Raw genomic sequence first — 26,298 nt, forward strand, 5'->3', positions numbered from 1 at the left:
GTTATCAGTTACAGCGAGTGATCTGACATCACTTACTAAGCTCAGGGCTGTAGAGATATTCCCAGGATAAAAGTCAGAAATTCCAAGGGTATGAATTTTATCTGAACATGATGTTCCCAAAAAAGCTCTACTTTGCATAAGTAAAAAAAACCAGGAGATCCAGGAGAATATGAATTAAAGATAAGTGATTATTCTGTATATCCATCTTTCATTGAGTAGTACAGTACAGCAGTACAGTTATTCATTATTAATTTCCATGTTATATGGTATCCAAAGGGTACCATATAACATGGAAACGAGATTAGATATCTGACTGGATATTTCTTACAGATCACTGTAGCAGTCATAGAACCGGCTAGAGCAAAAACCCTATATGTCACCGTACAGTATGTCACCGTATGTGAGCAGGATTTCTGCAAAAACACCTCCGAAGAGGAATCAGTACTGTTATTCAGATTAAGAAGCTACTGCTGCATCATCTCACGTCCCAGAAACGTTCCTTTCACTTGGTCAATGGCAGTGAAACAAGGACAGTAAACATTTGCACTGAGCAAGAGTCACGTTGTTTATTTTCATGCGAACGTTCAGTAAATTCCACCTGCTATCTACGTTCGTCGTGGGTGAAGGTTAGCAGTGCAGTTAAGATAAGAGCAAACATTCAGGATGAACCAAAACGAATGAAAACGTTCTCAGTCGATTCAGATTTGGGTTCAGAGACAAAAGTCAAAGAACAAATGTAACATGAATAAATAAAAAAAAGTTATCTGGACACACAGTCAATCACGGAGTCGATGCAGCGTAGTTTCTTGTTTCCCTGCTGCTGCTAATTAATTGTACAAGCATTCACAAATTGTGTGAAATTCAGAGCATGCGTTCCTAATCACAATCTTTTCCAGTTCCCTCAGTGCTCAGTACACTGCCTCTTTCCTTCTGCATCCATTTTCTGAAAAAGAAAATAATGCCCCACACACACACAGCCATAGCTCTAGTTCCTTTGGGCATGTGCTGTGGTTTTAACAAAGAGACTCAAACTAGCACAGCTCCCGAGTGGAGATATGACGGATCACCCTGAAAACAGTGCAGACCTCAACACAGGCGGACGTATAAAATTAAACGCGGACCTGTAAACAATGCGTGCAACGCATGTGGCCTGTAAAACACACCAACACAGTACACTACAGACCTTTGGAGGAAATCAAAAGGTTGATAGACAGTTAAACAGCCTGTGAACATTTATGCAGTTCTGGGAAATCGCACTAAATTGGCTTGTAGATGTGTTTGGGTTTCATTTACACGATTGTATTTGCAGCTTCTACAATAACGCAGCCTAGTATGTGCCTCCAGCCTCTCCCTGTTGCTTTCTCTGACATGTGAAAGTGGTGTTGATTGGTTCCATGGGGAGAGAGAGAAAGAGAGAGAGAGAGAGATATGCAGAGAGAGAGAATAAAAAGGTTGTGCTGATTTAAAAAAAGTAGCACACAATTGCATGTTACTGGTCTCACAGTGTGTCGTCTTCAAAATGAAACCAGTGACAGACAGAGAGAGAGAGAGGTTTCCTGTCTTACTGATTTCCTTCATCCTCCTCCTCCTCTTTTACTTCCAGGACAAAAGCATAAAAACATGCGATTCTGATTTTCTCCATCTTGTGTACACACGCCCCAGCATGGACACACACACACACACACACAATCGCACATATCACAGCACACTCAAATATCCTTTCACCCCTACTCTGTAGAGGAACCTAGGCTCACTTTAAGAGCTGCCTTCCTCACACAGCGTACTGAACATATCAGCTCAGTCCCTGTGTGTTTTAAAGGGTGTGTTTCAGTGCAAACAGAAGCTGAGGGAAGCTGAAGTGTCGTGTCAGACAGCCATCAGACTGCACACAGACCGAGCCTGAGCCCTGAGGTCATCACTTGCACCATGTATCAGTGGCTGGCAGTGTGCAGCTGTGCAAGAGAGGGCCATTGTTGGGCCACACAGGAAAGCTGGTCGGACCCGTCGGTGCCCGACTGCTCCTGATACTAGACATGAGGAAGATTTCAGCACAAGCAGAGCTCTGCCCTCCATCTGTTCCTATTGTTTCACAATAATCTGTTCTTGCAGCTTTTTAACACCACTGGGGAAAAGTCCTAGCAGAGTCAAGGATGGTTGGAAACCCAAAGAAAGATCTGATAAATGCATAATAAGACAAAAATAAATAAATATATTTCTGTTACAGAAAATATATTGGTTTAATATTAAAACTCAAACACAGACATGGCAGAAATCTAATGTGGATGAGATGATGTTTATTACACACACACACACGTTAACATAGAGATGTTTATTTTTCAGAGAACCCGATAGCGGCGAAGTTGATGTTCCAAATAATGGTACGCGAGTTGGCAGAGATATACGTGTAAATAGAAATCATCTCCATCACTACAGATTGTAATATAAACACATGCAGTGACTGTTGATAAGCAATTCTCAGCCATGCAGGTTCTCTCACACATGTGCACAGTCCGTGTGTTGAGTCTGTTCGAAATGAAAACCTAGTGTGGTCTGTTTTGGGAGGTATGTAGACAGTAAATCATACTGAAGTGGCCCTCTCACAAATAAATAAATAGGTTTGAGTGAGGTGGTCTTGAAATGTTGGAAGAAAACCAAACAAAGCATGTATTTTGGGTCAAAGGCAGCATTTTTCTGCAGACGCAAGCTGCTCTACTGAGCTCCGAGCAACAAACAGAATTAAAGGACACGGCTACAATATGCACAAATGCTATGGACATTTGTGTGTGTGTGTGGGGTGGGGGGACAGAAGACGACACCCCAACACAGCATGTGATGTAAAAATGCTTTGATCTAGTTATTTCTATACACATCTAATTATTTATTTATTCCCAAATCTTTTCTCAATGCTTAGGTGGTTCTTGGGTCCAGGACTGAGATTTTTGGAAGATATGTACAAGGAAGGGGGGGAAAGTGAGTGAGTTAGTGAGTGAGTGAGTGAGTGAGTGAGTGAGTTAGTTTTAAGTCACCATGAAAACCTTTTGGAAAATTGGCGTCTGATCTGGAAAGCTTGTTTGGGATTGGATAAGCCTCCTGTCAGTCAACATTCCACTCTACATGCCTACATAGATTCTGTGGGCGGAGCTTTACGATCATGGGCAGGAATCATTTGAATATTGAACTCGGCTAACGGTTTGAGACCTAAGCAAGACAAAAAAAAGAATATTACCAAACACACAGTTAACCTTTAGCAAGCTTTTTACTTTAGTTTGTTTACATGCACTGTGAACGCCAACCAAACAAAAAGCCTCAGCTTCTCTGATTCAGACGAAGCAGCCGTTGATGAATTGGTAATATTGGTGAAAGGGGTTGTGTCGAGCCCTACAGCCCAGTTCACTATCCTGCATCCCAATTAGTGCACTGAGCAGGTTCTGTAAAAGAAGAAAAGTCAGTAGAACTACAGACACATCCGTATTATACGGTCGGAGCATGAAAGCAAAACGAAATGCAGACTGAGGCACTGAGACGCCACAAAGCCTGAACAACATGTGAAATTCCACAGACTGGATCAAATCTAAGCAGTGTGTGAGCTGGACACTCAGTGAGCAATGTAAAGGGAAAAAAAAAGAAAAGTCTGTGATCCAGAGTCTCTGAAGAGATGATCAGCACCTGCTCCAGCTGTTAGCCACTGACCTCTGGATCCATGATATCCATCATCATCATCACCGCTAATTAATCATGGAGCAGAAGCTGGGCCCATCTGCACCAATACACATGACACAGTAGAAATCTATTGAGAGTTTCTACATACAAATACCAACATCGCACCCAGTGCCAGATGTGAAACCTCCCAATTCCAGCTGTGGTCACCAGTGTTCAGCTACAGAGCACAAATTAGGGCTGCAAATGAAAGCTAAGACTTTAACTTTCTCTTAAACCTTCCTCCTAATAGCCCTACTATTGGACATCCATATATTGGACATTAATTGCCCTACTGAGGACATTCTCAGTGGTTAAAATGTTACCCTACTGAAAGTTAGGTCATGAGCTCAAACCCCCAGAGCTACCAAGCTGCCTCTTCTGGGCCCCTGAGTAAGGCCCTTAACCCTCAAATGTTCAGATGTATAACACATAAATGTAAGTCACTCTGCCTAATGCTGTAAATGGATGGAATTGTTCTGTTTGATCCATAGCTAGCTAGTGACGCGACACGTGTCCTAAATATCTGCGAGCTGCACAGACTGGAATGCAAGATGTTTGGGTAAGCGCAGCCTAGAAAAAAGGACAGAGTGAACTCCAAGTAGTAGTTTCTGGGTTCATCTTTTTAATGGTAGTAGCTGTGATTTGGAGGTAAACGGTGATATACACAGTTTAAAAGCAGGGAGGGGGTTGATTCTTGTGTCTGCTGGGCAATCGAAGTGTCAGAAAGAAATGAATTTCACCTTAGGATCAACGTGTCTCCTCAGTTTGACCTGAGAACACCCCAGCAGCAGCTAACGATTAAATGTGCAACATCATGAGTCATATGCTCCTTTAAAAATACCTGGAGAGTACACGCAAGGTGCACACAATAATGACCAATGCTGAAATAATAAATATAAAAAACAATTCCACAATTGTTCCTGGAACATCCTTCAGTCAGCAGTCCCGACCAACCAATAACCTGAATCTGGGATAGAAAAGATTTTCTCAAGACTAAAAATGCCCATCAATTCTCATGCGTGATGACGAGACAGCTGCGGTCCCCAACACTTCAGAATTCTGAGGCGTTAATTCTGAATGTATTAATATTTACAAATCAAGACGCTTCTAACGAGACTGAAGGCTCGAGAAGAATCTTTGAACTAAACGCAGAATGAAAAGTACCAAAAGACTCCAGGTAAAGAAGAGCTAGAAGCAAGAAAGATGATACAAACTCAGAGACTCCACAGTCAGCTCCCACTCTTTCTGGGCTGCGTTGTGTTACTGGAAATAAAAAACAGATTCCCGGCCTACAGACGAGCTGTGTGAGATGAGAAAAGGAGTTGGAGTTTAATGAGTGCATTGATGAAGCAGCTGCCTGTTCTAAACATTTTTGAAAGTGATGCCAGAGAGAGAGAGACAGAGCACGAGAGAGAGAGAGTCTTTCCAAAAGCATGCCTGTGTTCTCACTGCGTGGAGAAAAGCCGCAGAAACACAGACGGCTTAAAATAGCACCAGGCGTCTTTTGGTGGGTTTGTTTTCAGTCTATCTTCCCCTCCCTACTCCTCTGGTTGATTTGGGTGTGTGAGCATGTGTGCGCGCATGTGTGTGAGAGCACAGTACAGGTTTCACGAGTTGTGCTTTCAGACATGAGATGAGTTTTAAGGTTAAATTTCTCAAAGCTGAAGACACAGGGTTAAGTAGGTCGGTGCAAAAGCTGGTGCAAATTCGATGACGGGTGCATTTTTGTGACCGGTTGGGGTGAGATTCCTGTACGGTGAGCTCAGCGGTGCGGCTCTGCGCTTTCGAACCACAACCATTCCCCAATTCCCAAACCCACGTCTCCACCACTCTCTCTGCCTCCACATCCCTCTGACACCCCCCTCCTTTTCTATCCATCTCCATTAAACCTCAGGGTTAAAAAGGACATTTGCCTTTTTTTTGACTGAATGCATGAATCTCTCAGTTTGCTGAGGATTAGGAGATCAGTGAGCATTACATGACAAGCAGGTTAACCTTCGCTTAGTGTCTCTACATGGCTGCTTTTCAAACCGTTTCAGTACAGATAGGAGCCATCATTCCGGCAATCATACTAAATGTTCACTGTATTTTTTTTATTGGACTAAAGTAAAAACCCCTTTGACCTTTTTTCACAGATTGTAAAGTTACAAACGGAAACTGACAGTAAAACAGATGTTCGTTTGATTACTTTGTCATTTAAATGAGTTTTAAATGAATTTACACTGCAAAGAAGTCGCATAATAAAGACTAAAGACTTTAAAACGAAGAATAAAACTGTGTTACAAGTTTACGTTTGTAACTTACAAGTTTATTGGCACAGTCATGTATCAATCAGTGAATATCTCCGTCAAGTCTTCACAACAAAGGAGTTTGTGGTTTCAAGGTAACATGACAAGCTGAAATGTAGACTTCTTAATTTCAAGAGAGAGGAGGAAAAAAAAGACAGGGTAGTGAGTGACAGAATGTAAGTGATAGGAGGAAGAAACCTGTCAAATATCGTTAAATGTAACCACAAATCTCTGGTGTGGCGTAAGAAGAAAACAACACATGGATGCGATGTCACAGGTAAAGAATCACACAATCCATTTCACACTGGGATGTGGATTATTTTCCTGTAACAGCATGCCTCCAAGTCTGTTTATCCATTACTTGTGACACAAAGGTCATCTTTATATAAATGTAAGGCACGTCTTCACCCACATGCTTTTGCTCATGCAGGTCTATTTAAAAGCTCACTGTGATACAGATCTGCTCAGGATTTTACAAAGTGTCCTTCAGCTGAAAGTCAACACAATTCATTAGCTAATAAAAACAAACAATTACATTTTGGTGAGGAGACATCACATCTCTCATTAATAAATAAGAACCCCATCATGTTGTATTTGTGTCATGACAGAAAGGAGCAAATACAAACAGACGTCATATCACAGCCTCTTAATAATCCAGTTAAAGACGTGTTCGGTTTTTCACGTCATTAACAAAGTTCTTATCGATATGTTTCATTAATGATGTTGACTAATCGCTCTACATTTATTTAAACCTGAGGGTATCTAGAAGCTCCTTTAAAGAGACTTTATGGAGGAGGATGTGTGCTGAATGAAGAGGGATTTTAGAAAGCAAAAAAAATAAATAAATAAGTCAAATTCCTGTGCCACTATAAATACCCCAGACACTGAGCATGTCAGAATCAGAAGCTGCCAGTTTCACACAGTCTCTCTCGCCCCCGCGCGCACACCCAGCGTCTCACACACAGCCACACACACCCAGCCGCCCAGCGTCTCACACCCAGCCACCCAGCGTCTCACACACAATGATAAAATGAGAGCATTATCATGTGATGTATATGAGGATCTGAGTAGATAAAGCTGGTTTGAGATCAGTGTAAAATGCTGCACTGCAGAAGACAGGTCAGGGAGCAACATCTGTGTGTTGACTCAGTGAAAATCTCAACACTGTTTGTTCTAACAGGAAAGCACAAGCTCACTGTGGGGGAAAACAGCAGTGTCTGACATTCTGATGAGTCGACAGAAAGGATGTTGGAGATTACAGCGGCACTGAATCACATTGTTTGTGCTGTGGAAGATTGATCAAGTACAAGACAATTTAAGCAGATGCCTTTAGAAAACACGGAGCAAGCTGGCAAGCCAACAGTCAGCTGAGAACACGCGGAACAAAATCCCTCTCGAGTCCTGACAATTTAACTGTGTGGTTATTTGGGGAGATTTCCTCTAGTTGAGGCATTCTGCAATACAATCAAGACAAACTGCAAAAACAGTGAAGGAACTAAAAGAAAAAAAAAAAATAGCAGCTCGAATGGAAATTCACTTATTTCCAAACATTTCATTCTGTGTTTTTTTTTTTTCAGGAGTACGCTCAATTTCGGTTTCAAAAAGGAAGTGTGTGCACTCTACTGGTGCTGTAATACCTGTGTGTCTTGCTCCACACCTACAGCACCACTGCTTTAGCAACACAGCCCATACAAAGTAATCAAGCAGACCGTTAAACCTCAAAACTTGACTGTTAAACCAAAAAGACTGAAAAAGGATATGACACTGAACTGGATTCACAACACACACAGCCTTGATGAGCTTCTTATATTACAGATTGTGACTTGTGATTCTGGAGCTGGTTTGTTTGTGGTTTGTTTTTCTGTGACAGCAATTGGAAGTGACTCAGACGTCACAGGAAGACACTGCTAGTGCGGTTTCAGAGCCATTTAAAAGAAAAAAAAACATTGCAGTAAATTCAGTATGTTACATTTACTGTAAGCTGAACTCCACCAGTGTAGAAGTAATGCAAACAGCAGAGCACAGAATCAAGCACCAGAATGCAAGGCACGTTTATGACGCAGTTATGCTGAGTCTAGTCTTGGATAGCTCGAGGTCTAGATGATAATGAGTGAGAACTATTAAACACTTTGATAAACACTGCACTGAGATAGTGATGGTTTATGTGCATCTGTTCATTAGCGCACACACACACACACACAGGTAGCACACAAACATGTCCCTCAACTTCCCCATCAACATCTCCTTCTGCACTCTGAAGGCATTCTCACAGGGTGAAACTGTATGTCGCCCTTCACAGCGAGGAAGTGTTGGTTAGTGACTCACTGATGTGGTTAATAGTCTGAATGACCCGACCTTCATGCCATCACAACGCAGATACAGAATAACATGACACTTGTGCAGATAAGCAGAACGATGTTAAGAGTACTCAGCCTAAACGCTTGATTTCTTCATGATTAACTTCTTTGTACAGATCAATGCAATTTTTTTAGTTCAATTTATGCTTTATACCACAGTGCAGGTGAATTCTCAGATCTGATTAATCAGATGATTCCCAGCAGGGTTAACATGACAAACTCTGGGTTGTTTTCTTTGTCTTCTTAAAACAAATGACTGATGACTGGAACAACCTTTTATAATTGCCATGATGTAGGTGCTAATATTAAAGCGCTTGTCCCACAAACATTATACAATAAACCACATCATAGGCTAAAATTTGTAGTCACTTCAATAATTTCCAGGGTCTACGTTTCCATAGACCAAATCACTGACTGCATGCGGTAAAGGTGTAATAGGTCCACCAAGCTGCCACTTCTGGGCCCCTGAAAAAGGCCCTTAACCCTCAACTGCTCAGTTGTATAAAATGAGATAAAACACCACAAACCAACTATTTGTGTATTTACCAAAGACTGCTCTCTATACAAAAAAAAGATTTTATTTTCTATTCTGTTCCACATGTCTACAGGAAACCTTTTATATTCATGGAAATGGTGTTGACACGGTAACAATTATCACGATTCAATGAAACAGCACTTGGAGTCTTCGGGTAGCATCTAGGGATTCAATTTCTACCTTTGCCTAACAGGAGATGCACACAATAATCACCCATGACTATCTAACAGAAATGCTACAGGTGAATTGGTGTTCTAACAACTTGCTCTCCCTCACCAAACTACCCAAAGTATTTTTGCATTTATAGCGGTCTCGTAAAACAAAATAAGATTTTGTAAGAAGTCATTTGTGCCGTTTTGTCCACATATCAAAAGACGACCCGGTGGGAAACTGTAGGCGGTGTATTTTGTGCATTGCTGCCTCACAGCTTCGGGCTGTGAACAGGTGTGTGTGTGTGTAGAAGTGTGTAGGTGTGTTTGGCGCTGTATGATAAATGGACCGACATCTGATTTGGGTTGAACTGCACCCAGAGTTACAGGGTTTGGGTCCAGAAAATGTCTCCAGCATTACAACGTATGAAGAGATATGGGTGAAGTGTGAAGCACTTTCGTAGGAGAGCGGTCAGTAGGTCACACCTGTCAGCCGGGACTGTGGTGATCTCAGGTGTGTGTGTGTGTGAGTGTGTGTAAGCAGCAAGGAACAACTAGGGATACTTACAATCCAGGTGCTTCTTCTTGGGGCCGCTGACTTCATGAGTCGTGGCCTTACACACTGCTTTGCTGATGCTGGAGCCGGTCATGCTGTGCTGCGCCGCTGCTATGCGGTCTGTGATGCTCTGTCCGGACATGTTTCACCTCAACACTGACTACTGATCAGCTGCACGAGTTTCTCTCCAAAACAAAACAAACCCTAGACAGATTAACGGCTCACTAATATGAGCGGAATTAGCAAAATCTCGAGTCAGTAAAGTGACTGCTTATTTATGGGGTTTTTTTTTTTTAAAACCCACAATATTTTATCGAGCTAAATACCAACCCAGTAACCCTTGATTTTTAAAACCGTGTGTGTAGAAAAACAAATCTAGCTACCTATCTAGTAAAAAGACGACCCCAAGTGCCAATGTTACACCCGGATGAACTGATTGACTGAGCTGATGTTAGCTAATATAACCATAACAGCGTTCAAACCGAGTACAGGTCCTAATGGTCAAATCTGAGCATATAGTAAGGTTGCAAAATGACATAGCTAGCTATCCGTCCAGCCAGGTCAGAAAGAGATAGAGAGGAAAATGCCACGTACCCCTAAAAAAACCCCCACAAAAACTGCTTGAACAAGTCGAAATAATATCTAAAGTCTCAGCTTGTACCTGTGAGCATTTGTTGATCTAACGAGTCGCTTCCTGACCAAAGGAATGCAAAGAGACATTAAACTACCAGGTCGCTATAATAATAATAATAATAATAATAACAACAATAATAACAATGTTAGGTGAAATGAAACTAGTTAGTTAGCTAGTTAACAGGTTAGTTAACTCGGCTTCCTTCCCGTGTCAAACTCTGAAAAACTGTTCTTGCTAGTTCCTCTCCAGCTAGCTACTGTGCTATGTTCAAACACTTCGCTGACATGAATGACGGAGATCAGAAATGAAAGTGGGAATCTTGTATCGAGGTGGATCCTAAAGGATCTAACGTTAGCACTCGGACCGTTGATTAGCCGCTCAAAGCTAAATGTCCAACCTGGACCTGTGAAAGGAAGTCCACTATTCCTGCTGTAGCACCGCCACACGGAGAAAATGTGGGTTTTTTTCCGTCTTGGATCGATAAGTGGTGAAATTCCGGCGGTAGTGTTTTATCAGCTCCCTCCAACGGCGTTCCTCCACTTCGCCTTCGGTTTATTCCGGTTTGTGAAGAGCAGCTCCGGACAAAATGGCTGCGCACAAATCAGGTGATCCCGAAGAACGTTGATTGGGCGGGATCGCTGAGCGCTGATTGGATAAAAAACAAGTGAGCGCTGATTGGACAGAAGCAGAGAGCGACTATTGGACTGATTCTGAAAACCTGTTAAAGTTTATTTTACTGTATATTAAGTATAATCAAGTACAACAATTCATTTTTTTATTAATGATTAAAAATGCTAATATTTATTGATTATATGAAAACATTTTGTGTTTTGGGCTTACAAACAAAATGGTCTTTTTGTATGTGTATCTCAGAATCAGAATCAGGTTTATTGGCCAAGTGTGTTGATGTTGACACAAACAAGGAATTTGGTTTCAGCTGTTTGTGACTCTCAAAAGTACAGACATAAATAACATTATATTATACGAGACAAGATAATACAGACTATACAAGAAAATGCATGTGATACAACATAGACAGTGTGAGTATTAAATATGAATACAGAATATATGACTGGTCAGTTATGTACATAAAGTGTGAGACGTGCTAATAACAATATTGTGTAATATTTTGCTTTTGTGCAATATGCAGCAGCAGTAGTGTGTGTAACATATATTTACATTACGTTTACATTTACATCATTTGGCAGACACCCTTATCCAGAGCGACGTACAGAAGTGCTTAAGTCTCTAACATTGGATACATTAACTCTGGTTCACTAAGTTATATACTTAAGGTACTAAAACATTGTTCAAAGTTTTTTTTTTTTTTTTTTGGTTTTTATAAACATATATACAACAAACAAGGAAAGAAGTGCTAGTTGAAGTGCTTCCTGAATAAGTAGGTCTTCAACCGTCGTTTGAAAATAGCCAGTGACCCAACTGTCCGGACCCCTAGGGGAAGTTCATTCCAAGACCTTGGTGCCAGAACAGAGAAGAGTCTTGTAGAATACTTGCCTCTCACCCTGAGAGATGGTGGAACCATCAGTTCTAATAATGCAGTACTTGTAGATATAAAGCAGGGAATATTATTATGGTGAGTTGTTAATCAGGGTGATAAGGTGCCTGGGGAAAGAAACTGTTCCTGTGTCTGGCAGTTTTGGTAAGCAAAGTTCTGTAGCGCCTGCCAGAAGGGAGGAGCTGAAAGAGGTTGTTTCCAGGGTGTGAAGGGCCACCAGTGATTTTTCCTGCCCAATTTCTGGTTCTTGTATGGTACAAGTCCTGGGGAGTGTGCATTGCAGTCTGTTCCTGTCCTGTTTTGTTGCTGCTCCAAACCAGGTAGTGATGGATGTGCACAGGACAGATTCAATGACTGCAGTGTAGAACAGCATCAACAGCTCCTGTGCCAGTAATTGACGTAGAAAGTACATCCTCTGCTGGGCCTTTTTGATGATATAGTTTATGTTGCACTCCCATTTCAGGTCTTGGGAAACAGTAGTGCCCAGAAACATGAAGGTCTCCACATATGACACAGGGCTGTTGGATATTGTGAGGGGGAGCAGTGTTTAGGGGTCTTTCCTAAAGTCCACTATCACCAGCCGCTTCACCTCCTGCCGGTATGCAGACTCATCGCCATCTTGGATGAGACAGAGACATATCTTATAGACTTTATATTTATTCACTGTACATATATTTACATAAATATCTATATATATTACATGCTGTACATATGTTTACATATACTGTATATGGTATGATTTTATTGAATTAGACAATGATTCCACATTTGATGATCACCCTGAATCTGCTACAACAGTCTTCAAATGATATGTGACCAATTTTCTTCAAAAAGCCTACAGGTAATTTGTTAACAGAGGACTATTTTAAGTATCAGAGTTATTTACAAATCATATATATATATATATATATATATATATATATATATATATATATATATATATATATATATATACTTCAGCTTCTTTTTTCTGTGAACTGTGGAACAGCAGTGCTACCTGCTGTGCCAACATGCCACCTCATTAATAAACATGAATATGCAAATTGAAAATAAACTAATGTCCTCCTATCTTGTGAAACCTAATATAATGCTGTATCTATATGCATATTGTCTATATCACAAAAATTGTCTATCCTTGCTGTCCAGTTTGCTAACTATAAAAAAAACTAGCTTGTATTTGTCACAAGTAGACAAAAGTGGAATTGCAGACCAGACCGAAAGGTTATTTTTTCACTTGCTTTTTTTCAATTCCTTGCTGAATATTAATAGCAAAGTAGTGATGTCATGACCCAATGTGTGCAGCCTGTAAAAGGTCCCCTCTTCTTCAGACTCCTTCTATGACCGTTGTCATCAACCTGATTACCCAGTAAATCCTCCACTAATTCATAGAATTATGATTACAGACTTAACCTTTTGTTTTGCTTTCATTTGTTTTGACATTCTTTACCTGACAATAGCCTGAGTCAAAAATAGTGCCAATACCTTCTTTTATTGACATTCAGACTCACTCAGTTTTCTGCAAACTATATTCACTCAAATTCAAATTCACACCAGAACACATGGATGGCACAGAAGCAGCATTCAGCCTGCAAAATTTGTCGAACATAGATTTTAAACTCCATCCAAAAAAATTACACAACAGTGTCATAAGCCTTTTAGGTACCCAATTTGCCAAACATCACAAAAGTGTGCTAAGCTGAATGAAGAATAGATGGAAATAATGACACCTGGTTAGGTTTTTATGATTAACAAATGGACATGAAGCAACATTTAAAGAAGTAAAACATAACATCACAGGGAAAACCATTGATATTTACTAAAACCATTCTGTCTAGGTCAAGAAAGAACACAGAATATTAGAATTTTTTTATTTTATTTGAAATTATTGAAATTTTTATTCTGAAAAGAACACATGATATCACTGATTTATCCTTCTAGTGTCAGGAAGCACTTAAGATGATTTACAAAACCTGGACTCCTGTATAAAATATTGGCTCTGCTTCTATAGATCACGGTCTATTACACATTGATAATAGAGCAGCTCCATCTAGAGGCAAATAGATAGATCTATTTCCATGGCAACTGCCCCATCCCAGCAACGGTTGCTGCAGGCCATAATTTGCCTTGCCAAAGTCCAGCGTCAATCAAACAAAAGGATGAAATCACAAATTTCTTGTTTTTTCACTACTATTACAACATGTGTTCATCAGATCCACTGCAAACATGGTTTCACTGTACATTGAACAAATAAAATATGAATTTTTTGGGGCCAGTTATGATTGCATTTTTTAACAGCATGAACAAGATAGGTCCTGTAACTTCCAAAATAAGGAATAGCAACACTTCTGCTTTTAAATAAATCCAACAGCTCGAATCTGAAGTGGAACTGCTTTTGGTCAAACTGTTACAATGCATCAATGCAGGATGACGCATTAACTGCAATCAAGCCTGTGGGCTGCAGATGCTTGTGTCTGGAAGCTTGCCAAAGAGCCAGTAGTGGATCATCAAGCAAAATCCTTAAACATGAAATATCCAGCTTCTGCTAGGCTTGTATTTCACTGTAGTTGTAAGATGCTTATGGTTATGTGAAGGTGTAATGTATAATGAAAATGGTCTGTCACTGCTGCCATATCAGACCGACACCTAGTGCCATAGAAAAGCCAATAATTTGACAATCAAATAAAAACAGCAGCTCTAACACACACACACACACACACACACACACACGACTAGCCCCTCACACAGTACACACGTGCATATCAGCTTCCAGGGTGTAACACAGTAAACACATGTGAAAGCGTGTGTATATGTATACAAGATCCTGCTCATGACTGGAGTAAAATTCTCTGATCTCAAGGATGGAATGCAAGCTACTACTATCTAAGTTTGATTTAACATAATAAGCTTTATTTATCCTGAAGAACAATATGTCCATTTACTGCTTAGCCAGTTAGCTTCAGTGTAAAACAAAACAAAACATAACATTTACAAATATCTCCAAAAAAAAAAAAAATCATTCTTCAGCCACTTGAATTTCTTGACTGAAGGTTTTGTTTAAAACATTTTTTAAATTTTATTTAAAGATAGATTTAGCAAACTTGACAGACATTAGCTAAAGCTATGTTGATTTAAACTTCAAAATCTAGTCCAGTTTTTCTAGCTTTTCCCTTTTGAAAGCCTCAAAAAAAACAAAAACAAATGTTAAATGCTTAATGCTCCTCTAATTTGAGCGGAAAGGGTTCTGTCTAGCATGTTAAAGGCTTCTTTGCTTTATCTCTTTGAATGAACTCTAAATGGTTGGATGTAGACATGCACAATAGATGCTTTTCTTTTCAGAATCCATTTAATAAGCTTGAGCCATTAACCATCCAAAATAGTGTAGCCTTAAATAGAAGCAAGACTGATAAGTAGTGGTTTCTTCCAAAGCAAAGCCTTTTAGATGACAGAGTGGCTGATGAGTCAGAATCATTTCTCTGAAGTGATTTTAGCTTAGAACAGAATCCACATGAATTGGTAAAGTAAGTTAACAAAGGGCTATTGGCTGAACATGATTTGGCCAATTAACCATTAGGTTATTTTCTGTTCACTTTGTGGTTCTGTCAGTTCCAAAGAGGAGGCAGAATGTAAGCTTTTATAGGAGCAGCACAGTGTAAGTAATTAAATGTGTGAAATACGCAGCAATTCTCTTTAGGGGTGTTAAAGTGAGGGAATAACAATAGTGACGATTCAGGGTGTTCAAGTGGCTGAGGTTTTTAAACTGAAATGTAAGAGCCACCGGTACAGCATTTACACAATGCACCTCCGTTGTTCCATTAAAAGATTGCTATTATGAAGAGTGCTATGAATAAAGGTCTATAAATGTGTCTCAAATGAACATGAAACATACCCGCTGTGTCCTACTGAGTGATAAAGTGAAACCGGGATTCAGTATCAGATAATCATTCATTCACAAGGCAATACAAATCTCAGTGAGTCTGACATATTGAATAAATGACTTTCCTCCTGCTTTATTTGATAATGCAAATGATGCCATTATAACTTTAGAAGAAATGGCGCTGAAAGGTCATTGAAACAGATGCTTGTCTGTATTCAGTTCACACAAAACGCTACGCTCGTACATGCAGAATTGGGCCATTGATATCGGTCCAAATTACAATTAGGTCACAAATAGACCTGCTGTCCAGATGCAGGCAAACATTTTAGCACCCATTCAACAGACAGAAACATACATTTCAGAAACACCTATTATTTAGTCTCCGTGGAGTATTTTTAGAGCTGGGAACATCTGTGACCATCTTAAAATTATGGAGAGCAAAGAGGAGGGATGGTGTGTCTGCCAGTGCTTCTAAGTTACACAATGCACAGGGACATATGGGTTATAACACCATTAACACTTCAGCAGAGCAGCTTTACCATTCAGATATGCAGCATTAACAGCTTGGGACAGATTTAAACAGCAGGCAGGCACCTGCTTAGTGTCTTCCACACACACACACACACTTACAATTTAAGGCTGGACGATTTCACTTATAAACATTCACACAGTATAAAATGGAAAACAGATCGGTTTGAAACAGATCCAGGTAGGAATCCATAAGGATATCACAGTTCAATCAGATTTGTATTCAACTCATAAACCCTAACCATTACCCTAAACTCTCATTATACATCAACAGTATAATGTTTTGCCCAGTATGACCACTTCCTTATCATTTTCACACATTGAAACAACATGTGTTGACAGTTAAGGCTATAACATTTTTTTCTATTTAAATTCGCAGCAAAAGTTTTTAAAATTTTATATAAATACTTAATTACCTAAACAGTTACAAGTACTAATAAAACAATTTTCCCCCCATAGAATTTGCCCTGGATTACAGTGTATAAGACACTGTGTACTCTGTGGTGATGGTGCTTTAGGCAGCATTTTCAACTGGTGACATGTTTTTTTGACAGTGGTGTTAACAGTTTGTCCTCAGTTTCCTCAACAGTCCTGCTGTCTTGCTTAGTTCAGCAAAAGTAAAAAATGTACAACTCAAAAAACCAGGTCCTCTTTATAAGCATTTAACTGTCGTTTAACTTTCCATGACCATTTTGATGTTCCAAATGCAAAACACCATCTACATGCAAAAACCATCAAGTCTTTAGAACAAGTTTATAGTAAATGTGCATTGCATGTATAAACAAGAAGCGTCTGCATGAATAATAAGTCATCACCAATAGCATTTAATTACAGAAATGTAATTTACATATGTCGATTTTCTCTGCTGTTATAATTGCTCATGCTCTGTGGGAGGTGTGTGAGGTCTGGAACAAGCTGAACAGGTGGATTGGTGGCGTTCGTGGAGCTTGTAGTCAGACGTAGGCAGGATCACTCGACTGGGGTCTGAGTCAGCTGCAGGATTCTTAACATCACCCGCCATGATGTGCTCAACCAGGCACATGATGGCTTTGTCAATGTTTGTGTTATCCTGAGAGAGAGAGAGAGAGAGAGAGAGAGAGAGAGAGAGAGAGAGAGAGAGAGAGATCAAAACAAGTTTATCAGCCTTGTGTCACAAAACAAAGAATAGCAACACAGACAGTATGTTCTGCGTTTCATAGTTTTGTAATTAATGAAAATAAGTGATTTACCTGACTGTCTGAGTGATGCAGTTTAAAAATTGACACCATACGGAAACGAGCAGATAAAATACATCATGGCTTTGTGTATAAATGATCAAACAATGTACTATCTTCATTCCCTATTTATTTATTTATTTATTTGTTTGTTTGTTTATTAAAACAGTGTAGTGGGATTTTTTAAAGTACAGAGTATTTTTAATGATGTTATAACACAGCACTGTTGAATTCTTGAATTAAAAGTTGTGGATTAATGTTCTGCTTCCCCAGACAATAGCTCCAGCTGAAACATAAGTTATTTATGATTTAGGTTTATATTAATGTGCTAGGACATATACAGTAATGTTATTGTATAGTAGCATCTCTTTCATGGAAATTAGTCATGTGGACATGCCACGTAATCTAACGCTAATAAAAATGTATGTTAAAAACCAAGACGACCATATGATTGTTGATATATAAGACATATATAAGACTTATTAAAGGTGTCTTCAGGGTCAGAAGTGTGTCAGAAAAATAAGGAGGCTGATAGAGAACAACTATTTATATGTACTTATATATATTTTGCTATAATATAGGCAAGAATTAACCTATTTTTACCATGTTCTAAATGTAAAATAGAATTATAACTGTTCAGTGTAATTATAAACTGTTGAAAATTGACATTCTTGGCAAACTGCTGTGATATAAGAGGAATAAAACACTTTGTTGTATATTATTGTCCTGTAAATAAAACACAGCAGCACAGCCCATCGCATTTTAGCCCTTATTTGAATATGAAGGCTTCAATATACACATTTAATTAAGGATATACTTTATATCAACCTGATAATAATTAAAATTGGTCCTAAAGTTGGTGAACATGTATTAATCAAATAAAAATCTAATACATATAATCAAATAGAATAATAATTCTGGTTGTAACTGGTGAATGTGTTATTTATTTTCATGTGGTAGTTGATTAGTAACAAGTGGAGGACCTGAAGGAAAACCACACAGGCACTCTGCACAAACAGTGACTCTTGGATAGCTCCTTACCTTGGCAGATGTCTCATACCATCCCAGGAATCCTTGCTCTTTAGAAAAACTCTCCAGCTTGGGTATTTTGGCGCATAGGCCCTGTCTCTGCTGGTCACACTTATTTGCCAGCAGGACAGCTGGCACCGGCTGACCATTACAGAGGGCCACTTTAGCATCCAGGTCACCTTTCCATTTAAGTACAGCTTGGAAAGTGGAGGCTCGGGTCATGTCGAAGACCACTAGTGCTCCTACTGCTTCACGGTAGTACACACGAGTCATGTTGCCATATCGCTCCTGTCCTGGAAATTCATGGCAAAATTTGAGGAAGTGGGGCAGAGACCCACTGAACTGTAATACTCACAAGATCACATGTTTGAAACCTGTGCTATCTGGTTACTATAATCACATTAAACATTCTCGTTAGATACTTGTGCCTTGTATGTGTTTACACTTGGGGTGTGTGTTGGTGATGTAAGCACTGCTTTTCCTCACATGACACTAACTAATGAATGAAACCAGCTGAAAACACCACGCGACTTCCATCTCAGTATCTTAGGCTTGAACAGAAAGACATTTATCCCACACACACGAGCATGCAAACTCAAAATGACAATTAATGTTTAAACAGTGCATTCCATGGGTGTGTTTGTGTAATAAGATAAGCAAAGGCAAATAGTTAGCCGTGTGTAAACACTGTAAGTGCATTGGCAGAAAGAAAATCCATTCTAGGTTATACAGATCATACAGACTGCTGGGATATTGTGTAGAAAATTATTAGAATGGTTTTAGGCATCAAGTGAAAAAAGAAGGTGTAAAAAAGCTTTCAAAACAACACAGTACATTCTCAGAAATAAATGTCCCAAGCTGTACATGTCCATGTTGCTGTTGTGGTATCTTTAAGGAGATATACAGTATTTTACCTGAAAACATGGATATAATGTACTTGTATTTAATGTATATCATTTAATGTACTAACACTGATTTCATGTATATAAATAAACTTCAAGGACATGTAATATACATTTAAAACTACACTGAAAACTAACATTTAAAGTTTACTAAAGGTACAAAATATATACAGTACACTCGAAAGTTCCACCCCAATCACAAGGAAATGTACAGATAGTACCTTCATGTCTGAAAATGTACGGCACATGATGAACTACACTGCAATACATGTACTTATCACAACTGCATATTAATGAAATAATCACTCACTTTAATCCTGCTAAAACGTTAAAGGCCCTGTGATGAACACTTGCTGCTCGGCTCAAATTATTTGTCGGATTGTTTTGTTGTGTATTGTTAAGACACAGGAATTCACCTGAGACTAAAAGATTCGATGGCTTATTTCGCTGGTACTGTACCTGTGACCACTGACAATAAAGGCTACTACTACTACTTATAAACTCTGGTGTTGAACATCTTAGACTAATCAGGTTATTCACAGCAGTGAATATGATAGCAGTATCAAAGCAATATAAACTTCCAAAAACAACCCAATATATTGTAAAATAAAAGAACAACAAAAAAAACAAAAAAAAAACAAAACCTAGAAACAACACTGAGCCCACAATAATGAAATTACTAACACTCATTAATTTCATTTAGTAATGAAAGTACTACTAATAATGAAATTATATCCCACTCACATATTTTCATTCTGGATGTATAACTTCTCTTATGTACAAAGTGATGACATGCGTAAATAACCGAATTATAGATGAAAAATAAAACAGATGCAGTTCAGATCTATTTCACGTTTGTTTATAGTCACTCATTCATGTTGTTCATGCAAACTCTAAAAGGCGTGAACATCTAAAAATGGTTTACCGCTGATAAATATTTCAAAAATGTGCGGTTTGACATGAAATGTTCACAATTCTGTGAGTGTGTCCAGATGTGGTACTTACCGGCGATGTCCCACAGCTGGAGGCGGATGACGGTGCCCTGGTCCCAGTGCAGCACTTTGAGCGCAAAGTCCACTCCGATGGTGGCTCGGTAATGATGAGAGAAAACCTGGTGCACGTAGCGCCTGATGATGGCCGTCTTCCCCACACCCAGGTCCCCTATAACTATCACCTTTACCAAGCGCTCCTGCTGCATAGTCTAAGCACAAAGTGAGGTTTAAATAAACAGCCACAAGTTGAGTGGTTGAGATCTCAATCCGCCCACAGCAGCACTAAATAGTAGACTTAGGCCACTAGAGGCTGCATGTGGATAGTTTGGGACGGAGCCATAGTTCAACTCAATGCCACGTTTCCTGGTCTGTTAAAAGAGTCTCTACAACGCAGCATCATGTGTTTAGGAAAACGATTCAAATCGACTTTTAAATATGCAAAAGTTTGAAATGAGATCCACAATGAGTGAAATCTAGTTTTAACTGTTTTTTTTTGTGAATGCATAAAAATAGTCCTCTCATGTTTGGATCAGTAAACCCAGCCCTTAATTATAGGGTGTGATGTTAAAGCAGGGCAGATTCATGTACAATATATACAGGGACACTTTCTGAATTTCTAAATGGTATAAGTCTTCATGCAAATAATAAAGCAAAATAACCAAAACACACACCACGTTTCTATAATGATAAAGGTGTTGACTTGTGATGGAAAAACATGTATACAGTGTGTTCTAAAGACACATGGCTTTCACTTATGTACATACAATACTGAATACAAAGCAAATAAATAAATAAATAAAAATATTAATGACACGTTTGGCTATTTAGGATACATTTCATTGTCTTTAATTCATGTTTCAAAATTATTTATTACATTTCAGTACAGGATTTGAAACTATTTAGATATAGACAGCCATGGAGCATTTTATTAGGAACACTACTAATATCGGCCAAGAAGAAGAAAGATCACTAATGTCTATATATAAATAAACCACTGGAGAAGACTGCTGTGAAGCATCCAGGAAAGTCTGGCCATGGTTCAAGACTGCACTCCAGCAAGAACAGAAGAACACATAAACACACAAGTGTTAAGAGACACCAGGTCTCAGCTGACCTAGAAAATATCTCAAAAGCCTTGATACGTCTCACTATATTCAAGTAACAACTATCTATTTTAGTTTCATTTGAAAGATTAAAAAACTCTCCTTTAATAAGGTTTGATTATAGAGATATCCTGTGTGTATTTCTTTTTGCTTTTCTGGTACACTTTTTGTACTTCTTCTATGTATCTTTAAGTGCATGTCATGTGATGTAAAAAAAAATATATTAATGAATTATTTATTTAATTATAAGGTAGTGTATCATAAACTTTATGCTTTTTTAAAGTTTACTGTAATCATGAAAGTAAAAAACAATATTTGTAATTTTCTTTTTTATTATCAGATTTTAAAATGAAGGTAAAAAGCTTGTGTACAATGAAATGATAAATAGAAGGGTTTTTTTTCCAGATAGTGTGGTTCCAACAAAGACAAACAATCTTGTATATGTTAATCATAAAATGAATCATTTCTGAGGGAGTTTGAGTTTGCACAGTGATTTATAATCAATAGTTACAAAATAATATTTCCTAAACTGAAAATTTTTTTTTGGATGTTGTAAGAAAGCAAATCATCTGTATATATTACACACACTACTGCTGCTATATATTGTACAAAAAGCATATTGCACAATATTGTTATTTGCACTCCCACACTTTATGTACATAACTGATCGTTCATATTCTATATTCATATTTAATACTCATACTGTCTATATTGTATCACATTGTCTGCATTTTCTTGTATAGTCTGTATTGTCCTGTCTTGTATAGTATAATGTTGTTTATGTCTGTACTTTTGAGAGTCACAAACAGCTGGAACCAAATTCCTTGTGTGTGTCAACATCAACACACTTGGCCAATAAACCTGATTCTGACTCTGAAAGCTGTGCACTGAATCATCTCTCAGCACGACAGCTAAAAGGTCACTGATTTACCTCTGCGCCTCTCTTCGCTGGTTTACGGTAGTGGTGCTGATGCGGGATGAGTCAGGCTGTGTGATGTCTCTGATACTGCTGCCATTTCATCAGCACAATTTCCAAACATTTCACTGTGTCCAACGCGTGGTGGGATCCAAACACCTCGGAAAAACGTCATGACTGCTTCGACTTCTTGATGTCTGGGATTGTTGCGAGAACTGTTTAACTTGCACAGCTTTAGGGAGACACATTGCTTTGGAGTGAGACATCTGTTTACCACACTACAGTAGCTTCCGGGTGTCCTCTGAGCTCTGTGTTGATCGCTGAGCTGTTAGAGAGTAAGAGGAGACTGAAACAGGGTGTGTATGTGCTTTGGTTTGTGTTATATATCTCTGTGTGTGCGCTTTCTAGAAAGTCCATCATCCTATCAGGACCATGGCATGTGGGCTTAATAAGATCTGAATAACCCGAACAGATACCGTAAGTAAACTTAACCTAACGTGGGCTTGCATGTTTTTTTTTTCTTTTATTCTGTGACATTATTGTCATTAACGTTAAAATAAACGATAAGTGTGTGTATATGTATATATGAGTGGTGTGTGGGTGTGTGTGTGTGTGTGTGTGTATATATATATATGATCTTGTAAGCTATCTTGGTCATAACACATCCATGTTTTTAGCAGGTTATTATTACATTATTCATTATTAATACTGTTGTATCATAAGTGTTTAATATTGTTTGAAGCAAAACAAAGGGTAATTAAAAGCAGTCTCATGTACACACGACCAACACTAATCTCAGTGAACATTTGCGTTATAATCCTTTCTAAACTAAGTATAAGCCCGGTATCAGTAATGGCTCATGCTATGGTGAGCATATTGTTTATGTAGATCTAGAAGATAAACGCTCCCCATGGCAACCGCATCACTTCCGGTATGAGAGAACAGGGCCGCGACCGGCACTGGGTGTTTCGGTAGTTTTTAGAGTCTAAACACACAGCAAAATCGCCAGCAGGATTATAAAAATGTACAGCTTTGACTTGAAAGGCCAATCTGCGATGGCCCTATTTATTTTTTTATTTTTATTTTTTTGCTGTGTAAGAGCTCACAAACAGAGACCAGGATATAGACAGAAAGCTATACATGTTATAAAGCTAGCATGATGATCATAAGTATTAAAAGCAGTATATTTAGAGTATGTTTATGACTTGAGTCAAATGTCAACTTGAATGTCAAATAATTGGTTCCAACTTCCACTAAAAAAGTAAATAAATAAAAGATACCTGTAATGGAGCTCCAAAAGATTTAAGACTATTTTGGTTTAAGGCACATTTCAGTTTGAGAAAATACTGTATCACATTAGAAAACACGGCATCAGATTCTGATGTTGGATTATTTACCAGATTCAGGTGGAGCTTTACTGATGATACTAATAAAATACAGTTAAATTAAAATGCACAAAAAACTCAAGTAGTATCAATTCCAGTAAGCAAAGAAGTTTCCAACAACAGGGGCTTGGTGTTCTGGTCCTGGACCTTCTCTGCCCTATTATTATGTGGTCTTAAGTGAAACTGGTTATGTAGGAACCCTTTGTGGAGTCTTGGGCTACGAAGTCTGCACTTCCAAGAGCAGGCAAGACAGCCCACACAGACAAGGGCCCAAAAATGTGTGTTTTCAGGACATTGGGTTTACACAGTATAAGATCTGATCAGAGAAGATGCATAAAATGAACAAAAACAACAAAAAAAAGCAACTAAAATAAACAATTCAGTCTGAAGATCAGTCAGGGAAGTGATCTGCATTTAGGTTATAGTATATTTAGTGTGTGTGTGTACACCAAAAAAACTTTTTACCCCATTTGATTTTCACAGATAGACATGGAGACAATATGGCTTTACCAATTTCGCCTAATTGTCATTGGAGACTCCACTGTTGGTAAATCATGTTTGATTAGGCGCTTCACAGAGGGACGGTTTGCACAAGTGTCTGACCCTACGGTTGGTGTGGATTTCTTCTCTCGCCTGGTGGAGATTGAGCCTGGGAAACGCATAAAGCTCCAGATATGGGATACGGCAGGTCAGGAGCGCTTCAGGTATAGTAGGAACTGATGGATATTTTCTCACCATATTCAAAGGATAGAAAAGCACGGGAAAAAGTAAACAATGAAATAAGTGTACATTTAGGCCTTTTTTTTAGATTATACAAGGATGGAAGAAATTAATAAATGTCTATTTGAACCTTCAGTAAGCAACACAGCAGGCTAATCTTACATCTAATTTTACCTCAGAGGTTTACTGTCCCCTTGGCAACCACAGTGAGGCAATTCTCCTCTGTATACTCCTTCAGTGGTGACAAATCTGTTCTTACGTCAATGAGAGATATTTCTGATCAGTGTGATTCACTGAGTCACATGTTATTTCTTAAAGATGTATGCCCCCACACAACTGTTGTTGCTCACTTAAAGTCATTCTAATGACCTTTCAGATCATTACACTCATCATTACAGTGTTTTGGCATTTTAGATATTGAAATATTTTCTTAGAGCAAATATAATCATGACTGGTTCAGGTGGGACATGTCAGGTGACCAACTTCATCTTTGAACACAAAAAAAATCAGTTTCTCACTAAAATTTATATATTTGGATACACAGTGTAGTTGACAATTTTATAAAGGTTACACAATGGTGTCCTACACCACATCAGCAAGTCGTCCAGTTTACCTACTGATGCTGGATTAAATTTGACACAGATTTAGGCAGGTATTTATAGTCATGTATTTACGGAAACTATTTTGTGTGAGCTCCAATACAGAACTAATGAAGCACGCAAAACTATCACATTTCCAGTTCATTATTCGGAAAGCTTTGACTGAAGTGATTTGATCTCACATCACAGTATACATGTGTTTTCCTCAGACATACTTACACCTGTTCATGCCTTCCGCAGGTCCATTACTAGAGCATACTACCGTAACTCAGTGGGGGGCCTGCTGCTGTTCGACATCACAAACCGCCGCTCATTTCAGAATGTGCGTGATTGGCTGGAGGAGGCACGCAGCCATGTGCAGCCACACACCATCGTCTTTGTGCTCGTGGGCCACAAGTGCGATCTGGAGGTGCAGCGTCAGGTCTCCCGACATGAGGCTGAGAAACTGGCGTCTGTTTACGGCATGCGTTATGTGGAGACCTCTGCGTGTGATGCCATCAATGTAGAGAGAGCGTTTACTGAGCTGACACGTGACATCTTCGAGTTGGTCAAACATGGAGAGATCACCATTCAGGAAGACTGGGAGGGCGTCCGGAGCGGCTTCGTGCCCAACGTGGTGCATTCATCCGAGGAGGTAACAAAGAATGAGCGCCGGTGCTTCTGCTGAGCCATCTGGATCCATATACTGTAAACGTTACTCCTTCCCTGCCTGCTGAATGGTCCCAAGTCTCCACTGTCTGGTTCCCACTAGTTACTGCTCCTTATAGCTAACCATTTACATGACAGACAAAGCAATGTGTACTGATACTGACACATTTCAGCTCTTTCAGCTTCGACGACTTCTTCTTCGAAAAAAAAAGACAGAACCTTAATCCAGCACCTTGCACATCTGTCAATCACTTGAAAGCCATGACATGTTTCCCTTGAGGGTAAACAGCCTTTAGAGACTGGGTCTTCTATAGACACGCACAATGCACAGACATTTGAATGAGAGAATAACCAAAAGCAAGGACTTAAATGAACTACTGAGCTCAGAATGCCGAAATGCTGCTTGAAAAAAAAAAGACTTTTACTATGTATTGTATGGTTGAGATGTACATGCGACATATCAAAGGTCAAATGAAAGAAATTGGTGTATGGCGATATACCATATAACACAGAATATGTTCAGGCCTGAATATTGAGGTGACAAATCTACATTAATATCAACAACGACCTGCCTGCTTTTTTTTCTGGTTTGGACACATTGCACTTGTTTGAGCAAATCCTGTTGCCAAGATTACAACTTTTAAGATGGATTAA

The 26,298-nt window shown here is 39.0% G+C and overlaps 3 protein-coding genes across 11 annotated transcripts in view; 1 reads left to right on the plus strand and 2 right to left on the minus strand.

The window, feature by feature from the left end:
- si:ch211-200p22.4 (phosphatidylinositol-binding clathrin assembly protein) overlaps nucleotides 1–10,809 on the minus strand; it is a 55,347-nt gene extending 44,538 nt beyond the window's left edge. For 5 of the 6 annotated variants that reach the window (XM_060874824.1, XM_060874822.1, XM_060874823.1 and 2 more), the window contains exon 1: nucleotides 9,597–10,809. In XM_060874824.1, the coding sequence (XP_060730807.1) occupies nucleotides 9,597–9,726 (130 nt within the window). In that variant the 5' untranslated portion in view covers nucleotides 9,727–10,809. The remainder of the gene's footprint in view (nucleotides 1–9,596) is intronic. The other variant, XM_060874821.1, reaches the window with a different exon arrangement.
- A 4,905-nt stretch (nucleotides 10,810–15,714) lies between these two features.
- Nucleotides 15,715–20,552, minus strand: zgc:162171 (uncharacterized protein LOC565931 homolog). Its single transcript, XM_060874826.1, has 3 exons — nucleotides 20,287–20,552; nucleotides 18,392–18,672; nucleotides 15,715–17,205 (listed from the first exon to the last, which is right to left on the minus strand). The coding sequence occupies exons 1-3, from the start codon at nucleotides 20,477–20,479 to the stop codon at nucleotides 17,005–17,007; spliced, it is 675 nt and encodes a 224-aa protein (XP_060730809.1). The 5' UTR covers nucleotides 20,480–20,552; the 3' UTR covers nucleotides 15,715–17,004.
- A 1,810-nt stretch (nucleotides 20,553–22,362) lies between these two features.
- On the plus strand, nucleotides 22,363–26,093 carry LOC132848811 (ras-related protein Rab-39B-like). 4 transcript variants are annotated; one of them, XM_060874830.1, is made up of 3 exons: nucleotides 22,363–22,769; nucleotides 24,161–24,381; nucleotides 25,237–26,093. In XM_060874830.1, the coding sequence occupies exons 2-3, from the start codon at nucleotides 24,167–24,169 to the stop codon at nucleotides 25,661–25,663; spliced, it is 642 nt and encodes a 213-aa protein (XP_060730813.1). In that variant the 5' UTR covers nucleotides 22,363–22,769; nucleotides 24,161–24,166; the 3' UTR covers nucleotides 25,664–26,093. The 4 variants fall into 4 exon arrangements, with proteins under 4 accessions (XP_060730813.1, XP_060730815.1, XP_060730814.1 ...); XM_060874832.1 differs by having other exon boundaries at nucleotides 24,165–24,381; XM_060874831.1 differs by having other exon boundaries at nucleotides 22,363–22,648.
- The last annotated feature ends 205 nt before the right edge of the window (nucleotides 26,094–26,298 follow it).

This window comes from Tachysurus vachellii, chromosome 7, assembly GCF_030014155.1.
Source record: "Tachysurus vachellii isolate PV-2020 chromosome 7, HZAU_Pvac_v1, whole genome shotgun sequence".
NCBI lineage: Eukaryota > Metazoa > Chordata > Actinopteri > Siluriformes > Bagridae > Tachysurus > Tachysurus vachellii.

Coding starts and splice junctions, on each gene's coding strand:
- zgc:162171 (XM_060874826.1), bottom strand. CDS start 20,479: ATGCAGCAGGAGCGCTTGGTAAAGGTGATAGTTATAGGGGACCTGGGT. Junction 18,673..20,286: donor CCAGCTGTGGGACATCGCCG/GTAAGTACCACA, acceptor ATGAATTTCCAG/GACAGGAGCGATATGGCAAC. Junction 17,206..18,391: donor GGTATGAGACATCTGCCAAG/GTAAGGAGCTAT, acceptor TCTCTCTCTCAG/GATAACACAAACATTGACAA.
- LOC132848811 (XM_060874830.1), top strand. CDS start 24,167: ATGGAGACAATATGGCTTTACCAATTTCGCCTAATTGTCATTGGAGAC. Junction 24,382..25,236: donor GCAGGTCAGGAGCGCTTCAG/GTATAGTAGGAA, acceptor TGCCTTCCGCAG/GTCCATTACTAGAGCATACT.